General features: G+C 40.9%; 1 protein-coding gene across 1 annotated transcript in view; it reads left to right on the top strand.

The window, feature by feature from the left end:
* Window positions 1–24760, top strand: part of CAV1 (caveolin 1) — a 47384-nt gene extending 22624 nt beyond the window's left edge. The window contains exon 3 of the mRNA XM_003407228.3: window positions 22531–24760. Coding sequence (XP_003407276.1) covers window positions 22531–22872 — 342 coding nt within the window. The 3' untranslated portion in view covers window positions 22873–24760. The remainder of the gene's footprint in view (window positions 1–22530) is intronic.
* Window positions 24761–27377: the final 2617 nt, after the last annotated feature.

Below are 27377 nucleotides of genomic sequence, written 5' to 3'. Positions count from 1 at the left end.
CTTCGTTGTTTTTTTTTCCTCTAGGCAATAAATACTTCTAGCCTTCCAATTCCGTCTGATCACATCATATTCTGATTTTTTAGAGCAATGGTTCTCAACGAAGGGCAATTTTGCCTCCCGCCCCCTTCACCCCACTGGGACATTTGGCAATGTATGCAGACATTTTTGGTTGTCACAATTTGGAGGGTGCTACTAGTGGTTAAGTGCTATGGCTGCTAACCAAAGGTTCGGCAGTTCAAACCCACCAGGCGCTCCTTGGAAACTCTATGGGGCAGTTCTACTCTGTCCTGTAGGGTCCCTATGAGTCGGAATTGACTCAATGGCCCTGGGTTTGGTTGTTTTGGGTACTGGTATGTGGTGGGTAGAGGCCAGGGATGCTACTAAGGATTCCTCAATGCACAGGACAGCACCTCCATAACACAGAATTAACCAGCTCAAAATGCCAATAGTGATGAGGTGGAGAAACCCTGTTGGTGGCTGTCTCTTGCGAACCACATTTTGTAGAGCACCAAGCATTCTGTATACAGCGGGCTGTGGTTATCATTGTTTAGACCTTGCCGAACCCTAATGCATATCCTTTTCCCCACTTGCCAAGCAGTGCTCAAACCTGCGGAGATGTATTTCATTCATACTATTTGTTTAATAAACAGACTCGAAGCACTGGAGGGAAAAATATTCCGGCAGTGAGGTAAGACTAAAGCTATTAGCGACCCTAGTCAGAATTAAATGAATGGTAAGAAAAAACCTCCGCCGTCGGGAAGTGTATTGAAGAAACTGAAAAGAAGCTAATAGTGTTTTAAAAGCTGTGGTTCAAACAAATGAGTATGCGAACCAAAGGGTAGCCTGAAAATGGCGAAGACATTTCCCATCCTGGTGTCTTTGTTAGAAGAGAAAGCACTTTTGTTTTTTAAGCGTGGGGATCGTATCTGCTCCATGACGCGCCCAGCAGGTTAAAGAATAACCAACTCCCAAGTGTAAACACAGAATTCAGTGAGGGAGGCCTCTGGCTGAATCCTTGTAATAATGTGTTTAGATAAAATCAGATTTACATGCATTGAACGATGCAGAAAAAAATTTTTTTTTAAGAAAACGTCAATTATTTTGAAGATCTGCAGTTATTTCTTCTCAAGAGTGGCAAGGGTAAGTACCCCAAGGCTTCTCTCTATTCAAGTTCACTGACTCACTGCCTCGGCTCAAAGCTCCTATCGCTGGCCCTTGCTTGGCCTATTTTTACACTGTGCCCTGCCCTGTGTCACTTGTTTGGTGACACTCAACATCAACAAGTGCCATCAAATTGACACCAGAAGCCTGAGAGGGAAAAAAGAGGATCAAAAGATGTGCAGCCTGCTTTGTACTGAGCCATCCACAACTAGGTGTTTTTTGTGATGATGAAAATGTGAGGCCATGAAGACAGGAGAGACTTCAGGTTCTCAAAGGCTCATTGCCAACTAGTCTCAAGGACTCCAAATGTGGTTTTAGATGCCTGCCTGGGATCCCCGTAAGAAAGGGTAGACAGTCTAAGTGAGGAGATATGGAAATGCTTTGGAAGCCAGGATCATCTTATCCTTGAGGAAAGTTTTCAGCAATTTCAAAGGAGCTGTAAACTATGTACATCTTTTCTATTACAACACAGTGTTGTTGTTAGCTGCCATCAAAATGGCGTATGGTGACCCCACGCACAATGGAACAAAATGCTGCCCTGTCCTATGGGTCAGACCATTGTGATCCACAGGGTTTTCATTGGCTGATTTTCAGAATTAGATTGCCAGGCCTTTCTTCCTCATCTGTGTTAGCCTGGAAACTTAGCTGAAACCTGTTCAGCATCATAACAACGTGCAAGGCACCATTGACAGATAAGTGGTGGCTGTGCAAGAGGTGTATGGGCTGGAAATCGAACCCGGGCCTCTGGCATGAAAGGCAAGAATTCTATCACTGAACCATCACTGCCCTCATGAGATTTATTTTAAATTATTGAAATATAAGAACCTCAGAGTAATCACACTCCATGCTAAGAAAAGCAAAAGATGAAGAAACCTGGTGTTTGCCTTTAAAAGAAAGTAAAAAATAAAGATAAGAAGGAATGAATCCAAAGCAGAGATTCCCATTTACTTGGTGCTGGGGCAACTTTCTCTGACACATCCAGGCACTCGTCAGGCAGTCTTCTCCCCAAGGGCATATTTGGCCCAAGCGTGGCCCATGGTAATAAATTCCAGAAGGCTGACTCACTTGCTAGAGACAGTTAATCTTTCTTGCTGGCTTCATGGCAGAATGCAAAATAAGCAGCCACCTGCATGGAACAGTCTCAGCAATGCCAAAAGGTTCCCCTTTTTCAAAGTATCTCGTCCATCCTCCTAAGGGACATGGAGTCCCTGCCGTGTCCCCACTCCTCCTGGTCAGGACACCTGGGCCAGAAATTCCTGATACAGCACTGACTATTGTGCCAGGCAAGCACTGTTGTAACATTTTGAATAAGTTAACTCATTTTCTACTCTAAGGTAGGTGCTTTTACTACCTCTGAGTTGGTGTCACTATTATCCACATTTTACAGATGAGAAGCTAAGGCACAGAGTGGTAGTAGCTTATGTGAACTAGCACTGATTCAAATCCCAGCCTCCGTGCCATTCACCAAGGCACCCTATTGACTTTCCAAAGTGGGGAGCAGCACAGTCACTTATTATCACACTCTCTCAGATCTGAGGGTCTAATTTTTCCGATCTTCTCACTTAGCAGAGAATACTGAGAGTCATGGCCCAGCCAAGTTGACACACAATCTTAGCTATCACAGAAGGCTAAGGCAGCTTTTATTTCTCCAGAAGTCCTCACCAGACCACCTGCATAAGATCAGGGGTAGGAGGTACTCCTTAAAAACACAGCTGTGCAGTCTGAGACAGGAAGAACTAGATGGTGCCCAGCTACCACCGATAACTGCCCTGACAGGGAACACAACAGAGAATTCCTGATAGAGCAGGAGAACAGTGGGATGCAGACCTCAAATTCTCGAAAAAAGACCAGACTTAATGGTCTGACTGAGTGACTGAGACTAGAGGGACCCCGGACAGAGGTCATAGTCCCCAGACCTTCTGTTAGCCCAATACTGGACCTATTCCTGAAGCCAACTCTTCAGACTGGGATTAGACTGGACTGTTTTTGTTGTTGTTAGGTGCCGTCGAGTCGGTTCCGACTCATAGCGACCCCATGCACAACAGAACAAAACACTGCCCGGTCCTGCACCATCCTTACAATCGTTGTTATACTTGAGCTCATTGTTGCAGCCACTGTGTCAATCCACCTCGCTGAGGGTGTTCCTCTTTTCTGCTGACACTGTATTCTGCCAAGCATGATGTCCTTCTCCAGGGACTGATCCCTCCTGACAACATGTCCAAAGTGTGTAAGGCACAGTTTCACCATCCTTGCCTCTAAGGAGCACTCTGGCCGCAATTCTTCCAAGACAGATTTGTTCATTATTTTGGCAATCCGTGTGTTGCTGTGATGCTGGGAGCTATGCCACCGGTATTCAGATACCAGCAGGGCCACCCATGGAGGACAGGTTTCAGCCGAGCTTCCAGACTAAGACAGACTAGGAAGAAGGACCCAGCAGTCTACTTCTGAAAAGCATTAGCTAGTGAAAACCTTATGAATAGCAGCGGAACATTGTCTGATACAGTGCTGGAAGACGAGCCCCCCAGGTTGGAAGGCACTCAAAAGATGACTGGAGGAGAGCTGCCTCCTCAAAGTAGAGTCGACCATAATGACATGGATGGAGTAAAGCTTTCGGGATCTTCATTTGCTGATGTGGCAAGACTCAAAATGAGAAGAAACAGCTGCAAACATCCATTAATAATTGGAACCTGGAATGTATGAAGTATGAATCTAGGAAAATTGGAAGTCGTCAAAAATGAAATGGAATGCATAAACATCGATATCCTAGGCATCAGTGAGCTGAAATGGACTGGACTATAAGATAGAAAATAACACTTGTGAGGAGCGAGCTTCTTGGCTCAGTAGACACACGAGACTATGTGGGCAGTTCCTGTCTGGGGGCGAGATGAGAAGGTGGAGGGGGACAGGAGCTGGTTGAATGGACACAGGTAATACAGGATAGAGAGGAGGAATGTGTTGTCTCATTAGGGGGAGAGCAGCTAGCAGTACATAAAAAACCAAAAAAACAAATCCCCTGCTGTCAAGTCAATTCCAACTCATAGTGACACAATAGGACAGCGTAGAACTGCCCCACAGAGTTTCCAAGGAGCACCTGGCGGATTCGAACTGCCAACCTCTTGGTTAGCAGCCGTAGCACTTAACCATTACACCACAAGGGTTTCCAAGAGTACATAGCAAGGTGTATGTAAGTTTTTGTATGAGAGGCTGATGATTTGTAAACTTTCACTTAAAGTACAATAAAAAAAAAATACAGCTGTGCAGACACTAGGACCCTACCCTCAAATTACTGATTCAGAATCTCAGGCCCCAGGAATCTGCATTCAACCAGCATCCCCAGAAAAATCTTAAGTATATTAAGGTCCTGAAGGGTTAGAATAAGGGAAAGGCATGATGCAGTGATAAACCAGGAAAAATGAGAGAGAGATGACAAGGCAGTGGGGACCCCAGTAACCAATAGTCAGTCAAATGTTCCAGGGGTACTGGCCAGAGAGGACCCGGGTTGCTGCCGGGCCAAGGGTAATGCTGAAAGTGGAGGTTTGACACCATGCCCTCTTGCTCCCATCACGTGCCCTCTCCTTGGACATGGTTATTTGCTGAGTCACGGAAGGCATTTTCTGTTAGTTCGGAAGTGTTTACCTCTAAAGAAAAACTATTTAGAAAATATAAATTGAAGTATGTTTTTGCTTGGTTGGGTTTTACCCCAATGATCTAAATAACTACAGTTGTGTAGACTTAGCCTGAAAGCAGCATGATGAGGAGCTATGATTAATAAGAACATAATCTTGAGTAAAAGATGAAATAAATAAATAAGCAAGCAAGCAAGCATGCACGCACTTGTGATGCCAGGCAAAGAACTCCTAAGAGAGACTTCTATGGTTAGTGAAATATTATATGTGCCTATGTCCTTTCAATTGACGTTTATGGCTCCTTTAAAATATTATCCTTATTGAGGAAATATTTGTTTGCTAATTAACATGTGCATTGAACTACTAAGTATTATGGAGTTGAAACAGACCCAGGCTTTGTCCCGAGCCCTGGCCTTGGTCCAGGCATTATTAGTTCATTCGCCTCTTCTTGTTAGTTGCCATCGTATGGATGCTGACTCATGGAGACCTTCTGTATAACAGAACGAAATGATGCCGTTCTGCACCAAGACCTTCCCTTAGTTGGGGCGGGGTAGGAGATTATTTACCATTTTTATTATCAAGATAGCCTAGAATGCCACAAGTTTGTGAAAAGAATCAGGTAAGCTAAATAAGACATATTGTTCTGAGGCTTCTTATAATAACTGGGAAGCATAAACAGGGAGGTCAATCCAAAGGGAGAGACTGTAGGATCTGAGCTGGAGGCCAAGGTCAGGGGCTGCAGGTCTCCCCTGACCATACCTCAGACCCCAGCCCTTTTGACTCACTCACAGAGGTAGGAAAGTACCCACCTTTCTACCCTGGTCCAGCTTGAAACCCTGGTTAGCGATGTACCCTTCTCTCCTCCTGCTACCCCAAGGTAGCCCAAGAACACAAAGTTCCACCAGGGGTTTACGTTTTTCCCGGGCTGTGGACATACTCTGCTGAGAATCCAAGTACTTGCAGCCATTTACAGTGCAGTCCATGCTCCTGTTTCATGTGGGGCTGCAAGAGCTCTGTAGCCTTCTCCCCAGAGGTGCCATCTGGCCCAGTAAAGCTCACCCCTGAGAAAACACGACTATTAGAGCAAAGCTCCTGTGTTCTGGTAACATTTAATTGTGCTAGTTCTCAACCCCCTCTGCACCCCCACACTCACAACATTTATTCAGTTGACTTCAAAGGGAGCTCAACTTGTTGGAAATATGTGTGGGAAGAGTGAAGAGAGTTTGAAATTGGCCTGTGTATGACTGGGCTTGGTACATATTTTAGGAGTGCATATTGATTTTTTAAAACATGCAATTGCTTATCCTGGGTTGAGAACAATGAAAATAAATCAAGACCTTTACTGCCATTGTGTGTGTTTTTCACAGATAAATAATGATAATTTATCCGTGTCTAATAATATGGGGATAAATTATCATTATTTATTTGTGAAAAAAAAATTTTTTTTTTTTTTTTTAATAATACATATTTAGTGTTAGATTAGGAAAGGCCTTTCCAAGAGTATTTCCACTAATGCATCCACCAGTGTCTGGATGCCATCCAGCAGGCAAAAAGCTCCGGGAAAGAAGCAGGAAGCCAACTAGGACTTCAAAGCACAGATGGGAAAAAGTGGTGTGGACAAAAGGGAGCCGCCACTAAATCCGAAAGGCCATGGTATACTCTAGTTTAAAGCTTCTCAAAGCATAGTCTTTTGTATGACCAAGAAGGGAGTATGTGTTTAAAATGCAGATTCCCGGGTCGCACCCCAGAGAGGCTGATCTGATTCCCAACGAGGCTCTTTTGCCACACTACAAATTGAGAATACCTGTTCTAGGGGCATGATATTCATGAGTCCAGATTTCGTGAGGGGTCTTCTAGATGGAGCTGGATCTTAGTCTTTAGTGCATATCTGAGTTGCAAATTCAATCCATTTTAGCTATATGGACTGATAAACTTGTTGCCATCCAGTCAATTCCGACACTTATCAATAGCCTAAAATTTTTCTAGTATGTAATTCTGTTTTATGCTGAATTGTAGAAAATTGAAAATGTTTTCTCTCTTTTCATCTATTTCTGAACTTTGCCCCAGGTCTAAATTCTAGGATATTTTATATATATTCGTTGTATCTGTTTTTCTATAAACATAAAAATTAAATTATCTAGTAGAAAACAAGCACCACCCACTTGTCAGTTTGTCATACTGTGATGGCTTGCATGTTACCATGATGCTGGAAGCTATGCCACCAGTATTTCAAATACTATCGGGGTCACCCATGGTGGACAGGTTTCAATGGAGCTTCCAGACTCAGACAAACTAGGGAGAAAGTCCTGGTAATGTGCTTCCAAAAACTAGCCAACAAACACTCCGTGGGTCACCATGGAATGTTGTCCACTATGGCGCTAAAACATAAGCCCTCTTGCTTGGAAGACATTCAAAATAGACAGTGTTTGCAGCAATGGATTTGAGCATACCAGCGATCATGAAGATGGTGCAGGACTGGGCAATGTTCCATTCTGTTCTATATTAAGATCGCCACGAGTAGGAGCTGACTTGACGGCAATTAATGATAATAGAAAAGAACAATAAAATACAAGATTAAAAATAATTAAAATAAAGGTGTTCTTTTTTTTTTTTTAAAAAAACTGTGTTAGTTATCTAATGTTGTGTAACAAATTACCCGAAAACTTAGGTGGCTTAAAACAGCAAACAGTTATCGTCTCACAGTTTCTGTCAGGAATCTGAGTATGGCTTAGCTGAGTGGCTCCAGCTCAAGGTCTCTCACAGGCTACAATCCAGGTGTTGGAGCTAGAGTCATTTCAAGGCACAACTGGGAGAGGATCTACTTCTAAGCTCACTCACATGGTCAATGACAGAATTCAGTTCCTCCCAGGCTGTTGGACTGAGGTTCTCATTTTTCATTAGTTGCCCAGAGGCCTCCCATAGGTCCTTAAGGCCAAATGGGCCTTTCCATATGGCAGCTCATAACATGGTAACTGGCTTCCATGAGAGCCAAGTAAGTGAAAGAGCAAGAGAGGCAAGCAAGATGGATGTCACGGTCTTTTGTAACTAATGTCAGAAGCATCACTTTTGCCATGTTTTATTACTTAGGAGTAAGTCACTAAGTCCAGACCACACTCAAGCGGAGGGCACAAGGGCATGAATACCAGGAGGAGGGATCAAGGAGAGATCGTTGGAAGCCATCTTAGATGCCGTCTATCACAGGAATGCATTAATTGGTTTCATTCATAGTCAATACATCATCTCATTTATGTTTTGCTAAAACTAATGTTAATGTAGGAGCCCTGGTGGCACAGTGGTTAAGCTAATCAAAAGGTAGGCAGTTCGAATCCACTAGTTGCTCTTTGGAAACCCTATGGGACAGTTCTACTCCATCCTATAGTTGGAATCGACTTGACAGCAATGGGTTTGGTGGGTTTTTAATGTTAATATAAAGCGAACATTTTCTGATACAGGTTAAGCAGAGTTTTCTGGAAATAGAGTCCAGTATTATTGGAAAGATATGTTGAAGTTAGAAATTAAACTCGGTTTCTAAATAAGGAGTTGTATACCTATTACAGTAACCAACAGTAAAGAGTTTTAGGTACTGTACAGCTTAGGAATGATTTCTGCTGCAGGTAACAGAAAATCCAAATAGTAGTTATTTAAAAAATAGAGGTATATATGTGTCACATAAGGACAAGTTCAGAGATGAGCAGCTATTGGCATTGTTTCAATAGCTTGCTAATGGCAAAAGCAGCATCTTTTCTATTCTCTTGGCCTTTTAATAAAAAGCATGCATATCACCTCATGGTCACAAGATGACTTCTCTACATCTAGGCAACACATGATATTCTGAGCAGGATGAAAGGGGCAAAGGGCCATACCAGAGGCCTCTGCTTCTTTTCATAAGAAAGGGGAAGCTCTTCCTTCAGATGGAGGAAGGGACAGATTACCCAACAAGCAAGGTACATGCCGGCTTACCTGTGCTTACTTACTAATCGATAGTGCACAATTTCACATGGGTTTCACCATATCTTTGATGTGGTGAAAAAAACGTGTGAAACTGTGCACTATCGATTAGTAAGTAAATGCAAGTAAGCCCGTGCATACCTTGCTTGCTGTAAGCTGTTAGGTACCTTGCTTACTGGTTAATTCGATCCTGGCTGGAAGTCCCACCCAGCACTTCTACTTAGATCTCATTGGCCAGAACTGGGTCACATGTCTGCATTAAACCAATCACTCTCCAAAGAGACAAATATTACCATGGCAAATTTAAACCAACCATGACTGAAATCAAAGACTCACTGCCATTACCAGAACAAATCAGGATTCTGTTAGCAGAGAAGAAGAAGGCTTCTGGATATTGGGTAGGCAACAGACAGGTCTTCTGTAAACATATTTGTGGAGTGTTGCTATTTATGTACTCTATAATCCAATGTTGTTACTGTTGTTAGGTGCCGTTGAGTCGGTCCCAACTCATAGGTAGCATATATACAAAAGAACGAAACGCTGCCTGGACCTGCACTATCCTCAAAATCATTGTTATGTTTGAGCCCATTGTTGCAGCCACTGTGTCAATCCATCTCTGTGAGGGACTTCCTCTTTTTCACTGACCCTCTACCAAGCATGGTATCCTTCTCCAGGGACTGGTCCCTCCTGATACCATGTCCAAAGTATGTGAATTAAAGTCTCACCATCCATTACTCTAATGAGTATTCTGGCTGTACTTCTTCCAAGACAAATTTATTTGTTCTTCTGGCAGTCAATGGTATATTCAGTATTCTTCGCCACCACCACAATTCAAAGGCATCAGTTTCTTCTTTGGTATTCCTTATTCACCTTCCAGTTTTTGCATGCATATGAGGCTATTGAAAACATCATGGCTTAGGTCAGGCAAACCTTAGTCCCTAAAGTGACATCTTTGCTTTTGAACACTTTAAAGAGGTCTTTTGACGAACGCCTGAGGGAGCAGGAGAGCAGTGGGATGCAGACCCCAAATTCTCATAAGCCCAGACTTAATGGTCTGACTGAGACTAGAAGGACCCTGGTGGTCATGGCCCCCAGACCTTCTGTTGGTCCAGGACAGGAATCATTCCCAAAGCCAACTCTTCAGACATGGATTGGACTGGACAATGGATTGGAGAGGGATGCTGGTGAGGAGTGAGCTTCTTGGATCAGATAGACATTTGAGACTATGTTGGCATCTCCTGCCTGGAGGGGAGATGAGAGGGTGGGGGCGGTTAGAAGCTGGCGAAATGGACACGAAAAGAGAGAGTGGAGGGAGAGAGTGGGCTGTCTCATTAGGGGGAGAGTAATTGGGAGTGTGTAGCAAGGTGGTTATATGGGTTTTTGTGTGAGAAACTGACTTGATTTGTAAACCTTCACTTAAAGCACAATAAAAATTATTTAAAAAAAAAAAAAAGTAAAGAGATCCTTTGAATCAGATTTGCCCAATGTAGTTTGCCATTAGATTTCTGGACGGCTGCTTCTATGGGCGTTGATTGCGGATCCAAGTAAAATGAAATCCTTTACAACTTCAAACTTTTCTCCATTTATCATGATGTTGCTTATTGGTCTAGTTGTGCGGATTTTTGTTTTCTTTATGTTGAGGTGTAATCCATACTGAAGGCTGTGGTCTTTCATCTTCATCAGTAACTGCTTCAAGTCCTTTTCACTTTCAGCAAGCAAGGTGGTGTCATCTGCATATCTCAGGTTATTAAAGAGTCTCCCTCCAATCCTGATGCTGTGTTCTTCTTCATATGGTCCAGCTTCTCAGATTATTTGCTCACATACAGATTAAACAAGTACAGTGAAAGGACACAACCCTGATGCACACCTGTCTTGACTCTCAACCACTCAGTATACCCTTGTTCTCTTCAAACGACTACCTCTTGGTCTATGTACAGGTTCCTCATGAGCACAATTAAGCGTTCTGGAATTCCCATTCTTCACAATGTTATCCATAATTTGTTGAGATCCACACAGTCGAATGCCTTTGCATGGTCAATAAAACACAGGTAAACATCCTTCTGGTATTTTCTGCTTTCAGCCAGTATCCATCTGACATCAGCAATGATATCCCTTGTTTCAAGTCCTCTTCTGAATCCGGCTTGAATTTCTGGCAGTTCTCTGTGGCTGTACTGCTGCAACCACTTTTGACTGATCTTCAGCAAAATTTTACTTGTGTGTGATATTAATGATATTGTTTGATAATCTTCACATTCTTTTGGATCTCCTTTCTTTGGAATAGGTGCAAATATGGATCTCTTCCAGGCAGTTGGCCAGGTAGTGGTCTTCCAAACTTCTTGACATAGACGACTGAGCACTTCCAGCACTGCATCTGTTTGTTGAAACATCTCAGTTGGTATTCCGTTATTTCCTGGAGCCTTGTTTTTCAACAATGCCTTCATTGTAGCTTGGACCTCATCCTTCAGTGCCACCAGTTCTTGAGCATATGCTACCTCCTCGAAATGGTTGAAGGTCAACAAATACTTTTTGGTACAGTGACTTTGTATATTCCTTCCATCTTCTTTTAATGCTTCCTGCGTCATTTAATATTTTCCCATAGAATCTTTCAATATTGTAACTGAAGGCTTGAATTTTTTCTTCAGTTCTTTCAGCTTGAGAAATGTCAAGGGTGTTCTTCCCTTTTGGTTTTCTATCTCCAGGTCTTTGCACATTTTATTATAATACTTCATTTTGTCTTCTTAAGCCACCCTTTGAAATCTTCTGTTCAGCTCTTTTACTTCATCATTTCTTCCATTCACGTCGGCTACTCTACGTTCAAGAGCAACTTTCAGTGTCTCTTCTGATATCCATTTTGGTCTTTTCTTTCTCTCCTGTTTTTTAAATGACCACTTGCTTTCTTCATGTATGATGTCCTTGACATCATTCCACAATGCAAGGTTATACTTTAGCTCTCATGGACTTGTTCTAATTTTCTTCACTTCAACTCAAACTTGCATATAAGCAATTGATGGTCTGTTCCACAGTCTGCCCCTGGCCTTGTTCTGACTGATGATATTGAGCCTTTTCATTGTCTCCTTCCACAGATGTAGTCGACTTGATTCCTGTGTATCCTAACTGGTCCACATGTATAGTCACTGTTTATGTTGTTGAAAAAAGGTATTTGCAATAAAGAAGTCATTGGTCTTGCAAAATTCTATTATGTGATCTCCAGCATCATTTCTATCACCAAAGCCATATCTTCCAACTACTCAATCCTTCTTTGTTTCCAATTTTGCATCCCAATCACCAGTAATTATCAATGCACCTTGATTGCATGTTTGATCAATTTCAGAGTGCAGAGTTGGTAAAAATCTTCAATTTCTTCATATTTGGCCTTAGTGGTTGGTGCATAAATTTGAATAATAGTCATATTAACTGGTCTTCCATGTAGGGCATATGGATATTGTCCTATTATTGACAGTGTTGTACTTCAGGATAGATCTTGGAATGTTCTTTTTGACAATGAACATGATGTCATTCCTCTTCAATTTGTCATTCTTGGCATAGTAGTCCATATGATTGCCCAATTCAGAATGACCAGTACCAGTCCATTTCAGCTCACTAACACCTAGGGTATTGATATTTCTGTATTCTACTTAATTTTTGACGACTTCCAACATTCCTAGATTCACACTTAATACATTCCACGTTCCAATTATTAATGGATGATTGCAACTGTTTCTTTTCATTTTGAGTCATGGCACATCAGCAAACGAAGGTCCCGAAAACTTGACTCCTCCACGTCATTAAGGTCAACTGTACTTTGAGGAGACATCTGTTCCTCAGTCATATTTTGAGTGCCTTTCAACCTGAGGGGCTCATTTTTCTGTGCTATATCAGACAATGTTCCACTGCTATTCATAAGGTTTTCACTAGTCAATTTTTTCAAAAGGAGGCTGCCAAATCCTTCTTAGTCTGTCTTAGTCTGGAAGCTCTGCTGAAATCTGTCCACCTAGGGTGACCCTGTTGGTATTTGAAATACCAGTAGCAAAGCTTCCGGTATCACAGCAACATGCCAGCCACCAGAGTATGACAAACTGACAAGATGTGTGGTGGATATATCCAGTACAATCACAGTTTCCACTGACAGTCTAAGAAGATATTTTTCTCATAGAAATAAACTGCACAAGCATCGTTGTTTATTAAATCCCAACTACACTTCAAGCTTCCTTCTTGGAAGTTCCTATTCTGAAACAAAATGTCCAAATTTTGAGACATAAATGATCCCATACTTTTTTTTAATCCTGTCCACATATAAACTGTTTTTAAAATATTGCCTTCAGATACATTTAACAGGATGAAATCTACTGAGATTTACTGCACTAGCCAAGTATTATCAAAACACAACAAGACAGATTGCTTTTCTCTACGTCTGCTGCTAGATTTTTGTTAACTTATGTTTCTGAAAATATAGCACCATAAGCCAATGTTGCAGAAAGGTATTTAATGTCATTTATAAAAATCTAGTAATGTAAACTGTTGACTCCTTATAAAGCATCTATTAAGACACAGAAATATCACTGGAGCACATTTTTATGCCTTTGATCTTGAAGTCTGCACAATGATTCTTGCCAGAAGGGCAACTTTTCCATAGATACAGAACAGAAAATCAGTCCTTGGAGGAGCACCTCAACCTCATCTGAGGCATCCCTGCATCTCTTTTTGTTTGTTTGTATTTTAAAGAAAGACCTAGTTCCTGTTCAGCTTCAAATCTAAGCCAACAGATAAAGTGCTATTCTAGGCAAGACCAGCCCTCTTGAAGAAGGGTAAGCAGAGTGGTTCCCCAAGGAATCGGGACTCAAAAGTGATACTTTTCAAGAGGGATTAAATCAAACTGATGATGCATTTGAACGCTGAGCACATTGGGGAAAGTTACAGAGAGGCACCACCACCCATTCAGACAATAGACATATGGGACCTCTTGTAAGCAAGATGATGTTCAAGTTCAGAGGCAACCCCAGCTGCCTTTTGCATTGGCCACGAAATGTAGCAGCCAAACTGATGGAAGATATATGGTGGCAGCAGACATACTGGGAGAGACGAGGAGGTTCCTAAGCTTGAGTTCCAGTCCTGTGTCTGCCATTAAATGGGACGATATCCTTGACCATCATTGGACAGCTTTGGCCACCAATTTCTTTATCTCAAATGGGGCTGTATTTCTTTAAGGACTCCTTCAGCTTTAAATGGAATTGAATCTCCTGAAACAACTGTGCTTTGATTGATGTGGAATTTAAGAGCTGCTTTTAAATGGGATGACTTAGCATTTAGCAGAATTGTGTTGGGTTCAGTGCATTGTGTGAATACATGCCAAAATGTAGAATAAGAATATTTTAAAAAATGTTTCCTCTACATTTCCTCACTCTAAATAGATGTACAAAAATGTCCATGTTCACATTGTGAAAAGGATTTCTCCTAAACTCATACAGAGATAGCTTTCAAGTCGATATCTTTCGAGTCAGTGACTTAAGGTGAGCCCTAGAGGGGTAGGCAGAAAAGGAGCACAGTGAGTGTGATGGAAGTTTCTAGGGAAAAGTATGGAGCGCAGGGCTGGACATAGGCCTGGGAATCAGGAAGTTAGAGTTCTAATTTCAGCTTTTCCGCTGATTCACTTGGGACCTTGAGAATGTCGGCCCAATTTAGTCTTTCTGTGCCTCAGTTTCCTTATCTGCTGATTCGAGTGAGAGTCCTTGGCTAGATGCCCAGGATTGTGAGAACATACTGTGCAGGATCGTAAAAATACAATCAGCAAAACATCCTAGTTACTAGATGCCCTGACATAGTGAAAAAGTTACCAAGAGTAATTCCTTGAATAATCAAAATGCAAATATTTTAAGAAGCATATATGTCTAGGTGAAATTTAAGCAAATAAGACTACTTAAAGGTTTGTAAGCCCCAGGGGTATGTCAGCAAAAAGAGCTTACACTTAAAGTAAAAGGAGCTCCAGCTTTGCCACTTAGTATATGTGTGAGCTTGGATCATTTATTAACCTCCTGCAGTACCCTCATCTGTAAAATGGAAATAAAGACGTGGAAGCCCTGGTGGTGTAGTGGTTAAGAACTATGTCTGCTAACCAAAAGGTCAGCAGTTCAAATCCACCAGGCACTCCTTGGAAACTCTCTGGGGCAGTTCTGCTCTGTCCTATAGGGTCGCTATGAGTCGGAATCGACTCAACAGCAATGGGTTTGGTTTTTGGTTTTATCTTAAAGGGTGGTTGTGAAGATGACTACAAATGGAAGTTAGTTCTCTTGAGCCACTGGTGGGGTTTGATCTCACAGCCCTGTGTGCTATGCAGCTGACAGTTTCCGTTATTACAATTGTCAGCTAAGTTACTCAGGGCAAGGGAATTTTTGAATGCTACTCTTCGTTGAGCACTTATATGCAGTTCTCTAAGCACCATGCTAAGGGCAGTGGTGGTTCAGTGGTAGAATTCTCACCTTCCATGCTGGAGACACAGGTTTGATTCCTGGCCGGTGCACTTGATGTGCAGCCACGACCTGTCTGTCAGTGGAGGCTTGCACGTTGCTATGGAATGCTAAACAAGTTTTAGTAGAGCTTCCAGCCTAAGACAGACTAGGAAGAAAGGACTGATGATCAACTTGCAAAAAATCAGCCAATGAAAAGCCTGTGGATCACAATGATCCCATCCCATTGTGCATGAGTCGGGGGCCAGCTTGATGGCAGCTAACAAGACCCATGCTAAGTACTAAGTACTTCACTTGAATTATCTCAGGTAATCTTCACAAAAACCCTCTTTCTATTACAGATGAGAAAAGCTTTATTTCTGGCTCCATTTTGTGTCCTTAACCTGCCTTGCTTTCTTTGACTCAGTTACCTAATTTGCTGTACTTGAGAATTCTTTTAAGTCACCTTAAATTTTTAAGACTAAAGTAGCAACTAACTGAATATATTTATGTTTTTGTTGTTGCTAAGTGCCGTTGAGTTGGTTCCAACTCATATAGACCCTATCTACAACAGAACGAAACACTGCCTGGTCCTGAGCCATCCTCACGACTGCTGCTTTGGTTGAACCCATTGTTGCAGGCACTGTGTCAATCCATCTCATTGCGGGTCTTCCTCTTTTTCACTCACCCTCTACTTTACCAAGCATGAAACCCTGATGACAAAAGGTCAGCAGTTCAAATCCACCAGGCACCCCTTGGAAATTCTGTAGGGGCAGTTTGGGTCGCTATGAGTCAAAATCGACTAGATTGTAATGGGTTTTTTGGTTTGGATGTCCTGCTCTAGGGACTGGTCCCTCCTGATAACATGTCCAAAGTACATGAATTAAAGTCTCGCCATCCTTGCTTCTAAGGAGCATTCGGGCTGTACTTCTTCCAAGACAGATTTGTTTGTTTTTCTGGCAGTCCATGGTATATTCAATATTCTTTACCAATACCATAATTCAAAGGCATCAATTCTTCTTTGGTCTTACTTATTCATTGTCCAGCCTTCACACGCATATGAAAAAAAAAAAAATTTTTTTTTTTTTTTTTTTTTATGAGGCAATTGAAAATACCATGGCTTGGGTCGGGCACACCTTAGTCCTCAAAGTGACATCTTTGCTTTTTAACACTTGAAAGAGGTCTTTTGCAGCAGATTTGCTCGATGCAATACGTCATGTGATTTCTTGACTACTGCTTCCATGGACATTGATTGTGGATCCATGAAAAACAAAATCCTTTGCAACTTCAATATTTTCTCCGTTTATCATTATGTTCCTTCTTGGTCCAGTTGTGAAGATTTTTTTTTTCTTATGTTGAGGTGTAATCCACACTGAAGGCTGTAGTCTTTGATCTTCATCAGTAACTGCTTCAAGTCCTCTTCACTTTGAGCAAGCAAGGTTGTGTCATCTGCATATCTCAGGTTGTTACTGAGTCTTCCTCCAATCCTGATGCCATGTTCTTCTTCATATAGTCAGCTTCTTGGATTATTTGCTCAGCCTACAGATTGAATAAGTATGATGAAAGGACACAAACCTGACACACACCTTTTCCGACTTTAAACCATGCAGTACCCTCTTGTTCTGTTCCTACATCTGCCTCTTGCTCTAAGGATAGGTTCTGCATGAGCACAATTAAGTGTTCTGGAATTCCCATTCTTCACAGTGTTATCCATAATTTGTTATGATCCACACAGTCATATGCCTTTGCATAGTCAATAAAACACAGGTAAGTATCTGTTGGTATTCTCTGGTTTCAGCCAAGATCCATCTGACATCATTAGTGATATCCTTTGTTCCAAGTCCTCTTCTGAAACTGGCTTGAATTTCTGGCAGTTTCCCGTCAACGTACTGCTGCAACTGTTCTTGAATTATCTTCAGCAGAATTTTACTTGCATGTAATATTAATTATATTGTTCCATAATTTCCACATTCTGTTGGATCGCCTTCCTTTGGAATGGGCACAGATATGTATCTCTTCAAGTCGACTGGCCAGGTAGCTATCTTCCACATTTCTTGAGTGAGCACTTCCAGTGCTGCATCATATGTTGCAACATCTCAATTGGTATTCTGTAAATTTCCGGAGACTTGTTTTTCACCAATGCCTCCAGTGCACCTTGGACTTCTTCCTTCAATACCATTGGTTCTTGATCATATGCTACCTCCTGAAATGGCTGAATATCTACCAATTCTTTCTGGTACAAGGACTCTGTGTATTCCTTCCATCTTCTTTGGATGCTTCCTGCATCATTCAATATTTTCCCCATAGAATCCTTCAATATTGCAACTTGAGGCATAAATTTTTTCTTCAGTTCTTTTAGCTTGAGAAATGCTAAGCATGTTCTTTCTGCCCTTTTGGATTTCTAACTCCAGGTCTTTGCACATTTCATTATAATACTTTGTCTTCTTGAGCTGGCCTTTGAAATCTTCTGTTCAGCTCTTTTACGTCATCATTTTCTTCCATTCACTTTAGCGACTCTACATTCAAGAGCAAGTTTCAGAGTCTCTTTTGACATCTGCTTTGGTCTTTTCTTTCTTCCCTGTCTTTTTAATGACCTTTTGCTTTCATCATGTATGACGTCCTTGATGTTATCTCACAGCTTGTCTGATCTTTGTTCATTAGTGTTCAATGTGTCAAATCTATTCTTGAGATGGTCTGTAAATTCAGGTGGGATATGCTCAAGGTCATACTTTGGCTCTTGTGTTAATTTTCTTCAGTTTCAACTTGAACTGGAATATGAGCAGTTGATGATCTGTTCTGTAATCAGCCCCTGGCCTTGTTCTGATTGATGATACTGAACTTTTCCATCATCTGTTTCCACAGATGTAGTCCATTTGATTACTGTGTATTCCATCTGGTGAGGTCTACATGTATAGTTGCCATTTATGTTTTTGAAAAATAGATATTTCCAGGAAATAGGTCATTGGTCTTGCAAAATCCTATCATGTGATCTCCCCATCATTTCTATCACCATGGCCATATTTTCCAACTACTGATCCTTCTTCTTTGTTCCAACTTTTGCATTCCAATCACCAGTAATTATCAATGTATCTTGATTGCATGTTTGGTCAATTTCAGACTGCAAAGTTGGTAGAAAAAATCTTCAATTTTTTCACCTTTGGCCTTAGTGGTTGGTGCGTAAATTTGAATAATAGTCATATTAACTGGTCTTCCTTGTAGGCATATGGATATTATCCTATCACTGACAGCATTGTGCTTCAGGATGGGTCTTGAAATATTCCTTTTGACAATGAATGTGATGCTATTCCTCTTCAGTTTGTCATTCATGGCATAATAGACCATATGACTGTCCACTTCAGAATGGCCTATACCAGTCCATTTCAGCTCACGCCTAGGATATCGATCTTCCAACATTCCATTTCATTTCTGGCAAATTCTAATTTTCCTAGGTTCACACTTTGTACCTCCCACTTTCTGATTATTAATGGATGTTTGCAGCTGACATTTCTTCTCTTTTGAGTCATGCCGCATCAGCAAATGAAGGTCCCAAAAGCTTACTCCATCCACGTGATTAAGGTCAACTCTACTTTGAGGCGGTAGCTCTTCCCCAGTTGTGTTTTGAGTGCCTTCTAGCCTGAGGGGCTCATCCTCTGGCACTATATCAGACAATGTTCCGCTGCTTTTCATCTGGACAGTTTTTTTAGAAATAGATTGCCATGTTCTTTCTAGTCTGTCTTAGTCTGGAAGCTCTCACTGAAACCTGTCCACCATGGGTGACCTTGCTGGTATTTGAAATACAGGTGGCATATTTTCCTGCAACACAGCAACACAGAAGCCACCACAGTACGATGAACTGATGGGCGAGTGGCAGAATATATTTATACAACATGTTATTTTTGTCATATTATTGCCTACCCCTGGAGACCTGCTCTAAATTCACTTGGATGTTTCAGGAAAAATCATGCTCACTGGCAATTTCTGGAGAGTATTAAAAAAACAGCCACACCAGAAATTTTCTAAGCAACTTAAAAGAAAGCTTAAGAATTTCCAGTATGATCACTGGCAAAAGTATTTACATTTTTCCTTAGAAAAATATATTGTCAAGAAATCTTACACACAGTCTCATGTTCATAGATAGCTTGACTAAGGACTAATTCTGTATATGGCATCACTGTAACACTGTCCTCAGAGACTATGCTGTGGAAATTATTACATTTACCAGAAGGGTTAAATTCACCAAGTTCTTTTTTTATAAATTGTCTTTGAATTAGGAAATACTGTAATCGCCTTATAGAAAATTAGAAAAATATTTTTCAAAAGTGGTGCAGTATTGAGCAAATACTTGTTACTAGATCGGGCTCAAACCTTGACTCTACCTCTTATTTACCTGGACAATTTCTTCATATCTCAAACCTCAATTTTTTTTTGTCTGTAAGGTGGGAATAATATATTATAAAGTTGCTGTGGGTTAAATGAAAACAGTATCTGATCACAGTACCCAGTCAACCGATGTTAGTAATTATCCCTTACCTCAGAAAAGAAATTCAAGGCAGACATGCTCCTAGAGTTTGCTCTGTAAAGAACTCAGAATCCCTCCCTGTCTCCAATAAAGTACTTCCTAACCTCCTTTGATAATTGACTGTTTTCTAAGAAAAGCGATGGTCTTTCTTCCATTATATACTCAAAACATATGTGCCATTTCAGGGTGTCATGGACCACCCACTGCCTATCATTTGATTCCAGATTAAGGTTGCCTGTTCTATGTATTAATTTTCACTTCTCCAAATGCTCCTACAAACAACAAAGCTATCTTTAAAAAATAAAATTCTTGGAGCATCTCCAAGTTGAATGCAAGGGAAACCTCAGGCCCTTATTTTCTATAGGTTTGGGAAAGAGTGCAATGCCAATACACAGTCCCATATTAAATATATGGCACAGAAAAGTCATCAAATAATTGATGTGATTTGTCACATATTTTGCAAGACTTTTTAAAACACAGAAGTGTTTACCCTCTGAGCCTAGATCTAAATGGGGGTAAGGGGAAAGAAAAATAAATCTATTTAACTTTGTTTACATAATTACAGCCATATCAATTTTACATATTACATTATTAGGGCATTGGACAATAGATGGAAAAACAGAATGTTCTAGAACATGAACTTTAAAAATTGGTAACATCGTGTTCTTTTTCCAAAAGAAGTTTTATTGCATTGAACCAAAGGTGGTTCCTTGGCACTGAGTGGCTCCAGGGAAGCATCCAAGTCCTCATTCCCTGATCCTCAGCTTGGGAATGTCATCAACTTGTTTGAATTTGGAATTTTATTGGATCCCTTCATATAGCCAACGCTGCTAAGCAGTTTAGCTGGCTCTGTCCAACCCTTTTGTTGTTGTTTTTAGTCCTACGCTTCAGCTTACACTATATAAATCCTGAGAGAGGGATAAAAACTCCTGAGAATTAATTTTTTAGATGAACCTTTTCCCTTTAGTTACTACATTTTTTCTCCTTAGGGTTTTTTTTTTTTTTTTTTGGATGGCATGTGTTTTCGGTATTGGAATGCATGCTTGCCAATTGAGTGTGTTTAAATTTTTGGTTGGTAATACCGTGGCACAGTGGTTAAGGGCTCGGCTGCTAACCAAAGAGGTCAGCAGTTTGAATCCACCAGCCACTCCTTGGAAACCCAATGGGGCAGTTCTGCTCTGTACTCTAGGGTCGCTATGAGTCAGAATCCACTGGATGGCAACAGGTTTGGTTTCATTTTGGTTAATATGGATTTTAAGAAATACGATCTGGTAATACAAGCCATCAATGAGGTGAGCGGCACTCTGGTGCCACTGATCTGTTTTATTACACTGTACCCATGAGAGCTAAACAAAACCAAAACCAAACCCAGTGCCGTCGAGTCGATTCGGACTCACAGCAACCCTATAGGACAGAGTAGAACTGCCCCACAGAGTTTCCAAGGAGTGCCTGGCGGATTTGAACTGCTGTCCATTTGGTTAGCAGCTGTAGCACTTAACCGCTATGCTATGAGAGCTGGATAAGTAATTTATCGTGGGTGCTTTTCCATCAGGTTACATGGGGAGTCTCTGGTTTTCCAAACTGACACAGAAAAACCAAAACAAACCCTTCAGGGCTCCCTAAATAACACATGTACACACACACAAAAACAAACCCACTGCCATCCAGTCAAATTTCACTCATAGCAACCCTGTAGGATAGAGTAGAACTGTCCCATGGGGTTTCCAAGGAGTGTCTGGTAGATTCAAACTACCAACCTTTTGATTAGTAGCTATAGCTCTTAACCACTGCACCACCAGGGCTCCAACTATCACACACACAACTACCAAACCTGTTGCTGTTGAATTTGTTCTGACTCATAGTGACCCTATAAGACAGAGGAGAACCGCCTCATAGGGTTTCCCAGGCTGTCATCTTTACAGTAGCACCCAACAACAACGTATGTAGAATAAAATCTAGTCTGGCCTTGACCTGTTATTCCAGCCTTGGTCACACAGATTTACTTTGCCTGTGACACTCACTGGACCCCCTTCCTTGTTCTTAGGACTTTGCTCACACCATTTCCAATGTCCGTTCTTCCTTCCTCTCCAAATCATACCCAATTTTCAAACCCTGCTCAAGTTCCACCACCTGCATGGAGTCTTCTTGATGTCTCACGCCTCATAATGATCCAATTTCCTGAAGTAATGCTACCGATTCGAACTTAACGACCCTTTGATATTGTGTGTAGCTGTCTTCCAATGCAGCTAACTTATGCCATGTTGTTTACATTTAACTGAGTGCCTTGTATGCTTATCTGTGTTGCCAGGTATTACTTTAAGGCAGGGAATTGTATCATATCTAGTTTCCCCTAGCCCAGTGACTCTTAATCTTTCACATGGTAGAGAAACCTGGAGAACATGTTAAAAATTCTCCTGGGCTCCACCCCGCAAAAGTCAATAAAATTGTTGGCTGTTGTTGGATACCGTTGCTTGATTTCAACTTAAAGCAACCCTATGTGACAGCGTAAAACTTTCCCATAGGATTTTCTAGGCTATAATCTTTATGGGAGCAGATCTCCAGATCTTTCTTCCGTGGATCCATTGGGTGAGTTCGAACCACCAACCTTTTGGTTAGCAGCCGCCAAGCACTTAACTATTGTGTAGTTGGCGTGGGCCCCAAACGTCTGTATTTCCAACAAGTTCCAAGTGATGCTGATGCTACTGGTTGAGTTGCCTTGCCTTCAAGCATCTCATACAGAACCCACATGTGAAAGCTAATATACATTTATGGATACTGAGTAGTGTTTTTTCTTTTTTCTATTCTAAGCTCATGTTCTGTCAATTCTTCTTTTTAGATTGATTTTGAAGATGTGATTGCAGAACCAGAAGGGACACACAGTTTCGATGGCATCTGGAAGGCCAGCTTCACCACCTTCACTGTGACAAAATACTGGTTTTATCGCTTGCTGTCTGCCCTCTTCGGCATCCCGATGGCGCTCATCTGGGGCATTTACTTCGCCATTCTCTCTTTCCTGCACATCTGGGCAGTCGTACCATGCATTAAGAGTTTCCTGATTGAGATCCAGTGCATCAGCCGTGTCTATTCCATCTACGTCCACACCTTCTGTGACCCGCTCTTTGAGGCCATTGGCAAAATATTCAGCAGTATCCGCATCAACATGCAGAAAGAAATATAAGTGACATTTCAAGGAAAGAAGTATACCTATCTTTTTTTTTTGTTTGTTTTTCTTTTAATTTTCTTGGTGCCAATTTCAGGTTTCAAGTTGCTAGTACAGCAACAATTTATGAATGAATATCTGGGTTCAGAACAAAGAAATCACTTTCTCTGATTTCATAACTATTATTTGTCTCTTCTGAGCTATTTCATCTATTTTTTTGGCTGCCTGAATTTTTAAAAATTCATTTATATTTTTTCCCTGCCTTTTCATTTGCATGTGGAGTATTTTGTCGGCTGAGATACGGACATACTGTTGAAAGATAAGTTGAGAGAAATATGAAGAACTGAGGAGAAAACAAAACAAAACAAACCTCAACTGCCTACTCTAAGATGTTGATCATTTTATAAGAGAAGACTCTTAGGCTACGGCCACTGGGTACAGAGGTATGTGGGCAGATTTTAAGCAAACTCTTCACTCACCATCTGAAGAGTTAGTGGATTGCTGCCATTCACTATAACGATCCACTGGGATCTAATGATCCTTGTCAAGTTAGCAAACAATTTTCTGCATTCACTTGATCCGACTAATGCCTTACCCTTCTTGAAAGCTTAACCTATGATACTCTCTGTGCCTGAATATTTGTTATACAGATAAAAAGGACCCAAGTGCCTTCTTGTTTCTCACATTTGCCTTTTCAAATGCGGTCTAACTCATCAACTTTCATTAGGTCAGCAGCCTTCCTGAAAACCAAAGTTACAAATCCCATTGCCTAGTTCTCCAAGCTTGTGTCTGACTCTGAGATACAGAGTCTAGTGAAGCGCATTTCTGTGCCTGGTCATGCAGCATCTTGATCCATATCAAATATGGTCCACAATATCACCACAAAATGAATTACGGTAGGCGAATGGGGTTGAGCCCTCTCTGGGCTGGCTAGGGTAGAAGCCAACTTCCCCTCCCTCTCATCAGCTGAATGAGATCAGCATGTCTATTCAGCTTCGTTTGTTTTCAAGAATAATCACCCTTTCCGGAATCCAAACTAATCCATCACCGGGGTGGTTTAGTGGCTCAACATTGTGTTCCCTTTTTCAGCTGATCAGCGGGCCTCCGGGGAAGGGCTGTCAAAATGGAGGCCATTGTGTGAGACTGTCAGTTGTTGCAAATGTAACCCTTTCAAAGTAAAGCACTTGTAACCCATCTGTTATGCTGTGACACACGGCCCCTCCCCCACCAGGAGCTTTGGACCTAATCCAAACATCATTTTGCTCAGAGAGAAAGAAGATGGGGGAGGAGACAGTCATAAAAGATTAAGGTAATTTTTGCTGGAATAAGTTCAAATTCTTCTAAACTCAAACTGAGGAATTTTACCTGTTAACCTGAGTCATATAGAAAGCTGCCTGGTACATTCAAAAGCTTTTTATTCCTTCTGTTAGTATTGTGATTCTGCCCTTGGGGATTATTTTTTTAACCTTCAGTTATGCATTTTTTTTTTTTTTTTATTTGAACTCTGCTGAATTTTTTGGCTTCTTTCATTTTTCCTGGCACTTTAATTATCAACCCTTACCTACTTTTAATTTTTTGCATTAAGACAGACACTGGCATGGACATAGTTTTACGTTTAAACTGTGTACATAAGTGAAAATGTACTATATTACATACTTTTTAAAAGTAAAGATATTTTTATCTTTAGAGGAAGAAAATCACTTTGGAAATTGCTTGATTCAATCTGTAAACTGTGTATCCTAAGACATGTCTGTTCCACATAGATGCTTAGTCCCTCATGCAAATCAACCGCTGGCCCAAAAGACAGCTGAGATTTTATAGGCTTACTGATATATTTTTCACCTTTTTTTCATCCTGCATGTCCCGTAAAGATTACAAGTCTGCACAATAAAAATGTTTAACAGTTCAGCAGTCAGCTTTTTTATTTTTCCCTGAAACAGATTTGTGCATGTGTGTGTGTGTGTGTGTGTGTGTATGTTAAGTATGTCCATAGTGTGTACGTATGTGTTTGCAGTGGGTTTGCAGGGAGGGGAGGTTCTTTCACTTTTTAATTACTGTTAAATAAATCATTTAGGTGGGATCTGTCTGCCAAGGTCATTCAAGCATTACTTCAGATAAAAGTTATAAACAATAACAGGGATTTGTATAGCAGTTTCTAATTTGAGCCTCCAACAACCTTGTGTGATGGATATTATTATTCCCATTTGGTAAATGACACAATTTGCTTCAGAGGGAAATGCACTGAATTTTGCCATGCAAAGTGGTATATTATTGTCTTTAACTAAGTGTATGTTCACCACTTCCAAAGTAAATTCCACAAAAGGGTCTTCTTTGAATCTCTCTCACCCTGAAGTTCCTTTTCTGCAGTTTATAGAATCCTTCTTGTTGCTGGGTTCTCAAGCAACCTCTGAGGCTGCTCAGTAACTTGGTCTGGGATTTGTGTTTACTCAACAAGTCCATTTCTAGGGCACGACATGGACTCATGCCTCTGATGAGTGCAGCACAAGAGATCTCACATGAGCCCCAAGTTCAAGTAGAATCAGTGAGGTAACTTTAAACAAGGATGATCTTTCCTTCGGTTTTATTGAGTTTCCAAATGGACGCATATTAACAAAATCAGGGCTTTACTTATTCATACTTGGGCTCAGCCACACACAAAGCAGCTCCATCTCTGAATGCACAAGTAACTACATGATTTCAGACGACGTTTCTACTCCATATTGGGAATAAACAGCTCAAACTTCACACGTTTAAGTAAATGTTAGTTACATAACAATACGCACCAGCCCAGAGGAGTGGCGCTCTGTTGAATTGCTGACTCATACCTTCCCTGGTGTGGGAGCTGGTATTTAAATGTTCTGGGTTTTAAATTATAACTCGTATTTGCAGAATTGGAAGTGGGGAGAGGTATAGAAAAGCATTAACACAAACGACAAAACTATAAAAGAAAAGCTCATGGCTATGAATACATGAAAATATTAAACTTTTATATATCAAAAACAGTAGAAACAAATGCAAAATAAATGATAAGGTGGTAAAATAAATCCTTTCCAATATATACAACACACATAGCATTATAGTATATTTAAAATAAAGAGCTCTTATAAATCAACGAAGAAAAGATGAACATGCAAATAGAAAAAGGGGCAAAGATATGAAAAGATAATTCACAAAAAGAAGTACCCAACAATCCTATGAAAACGCTTATACTCGTTAGTAATGAAGTAAGAAAAATCAAAGGAATGAAATTCCATTTTCACCTAGGAGACTTGCAGAGATCACAAGAGTCTGGCTCCCAAGGCTCGGAGCTAAACCATAGCACCATAACCACAGAAACAGTGATAATGTCAAAAAACAGAAGGCAAGTTGTACCTCTACTGAGAACCAGTAATGGTCAACAATACAGTTGGCAGTTAAAATACAAATTAAAACATTTTTACATCTAAAATATAAAACTATTTTCCCAGACTTAACTCTGATGGTTAAGGTTGTATGTAAACTTGGCTAGGCCATGATTCCCAGTGGTTTGGCAGTTACGATGTTGTGATCACTTCCATGATGAGATTTGATATAATGTGATCATCTCCATGATGGAATTTGCTGTGAGTAGCCAATCAGTTGAAAGGGAGTTTCTTTGGACCTGTGGCTTGCATCAAATATAAGTGGACATTCTGGCAAGGCTCGTCGGCTTTCACTGGCTTTGGATCCTACACCTGGCTCTGGTTCTCGGGACTTGAGCTAGAAGCTTACCTGTGGTCTTGCCTGCCGATCTTGGGATTCATCTATCTTTGCAGCCTGTGAGCAAGAGCCCTGCTCTCTGACCCGCCAATCTTGGGTTTGCCAGCCCCTGTGGCTACATGAATCAAGAGACACCTCTATCCTGACCCACAGACTTGGGACGTTCCAGCCTCTACAACTGTGTGAGCCATTTCCTTGACATAAATCTCTCTCTATATATTTATACACTTTACTGGTTTTACTTCTCTAGAGAACCCAGCCTAAGGCACTTATCAAATATTCTGATTTAAATAATAGAAAAAAAAAACTCTCTATTACTTTTTGAAAGTAGCCATAATATTTATATTTATTCAGACCCCCCCCCCCAAAAAAATCAATAATCTCAGTGGAGTTAGATTGAGTAGAGAAACTGATAGAATCACTTTACAATTAAGATTCAAAACACTTCTTTTTTTCCTGTAGGAATCTCCATTCATTTACTTGACTCCCTTATTAACTCCAATTTGCCAGTCCTTTGAGCAATAATGAATTTTTCTAGGTTTTATTCATCACCCAACTTCCTGGAGCCATCAATACAATGCTCTCCTCTTCCCACAATGCATGACAAATCTACTTATATTGGCTCCCATTTTCTCTTTCCCTTTTCTTAAAATGGAGGAAGATTCCCCACTCCTACCAAACGCCATTCCCTCCATTTGTCCACTTTTTCCATTAGAGCGCTTAGCATATTAATCATAGTTATTTTAAATTCCCAGTCTGATGATTCTAAAATCTCTGCCACATCT

Source organism: Loxodonta africana, chromosome 8 (assembly GCF_030014295.1).
Source record: "Loxodonta africana isolate mLoxAfr1 chromosome 8, mLoxAfr1.hap2, whole genome shotgun sequence".
Taxonomy (NCBI): domain Eukaryota; kingdom Metazoa; phylum Chordata; class Mammalia; order Proboscidea; family Elephantidae; genus Loxodonta; species Loxodonta africana.
Note: the sequence above shows the minus strand (reverse complement) of the source record. Positions and strands in the feature narration are given on the sequence as shown.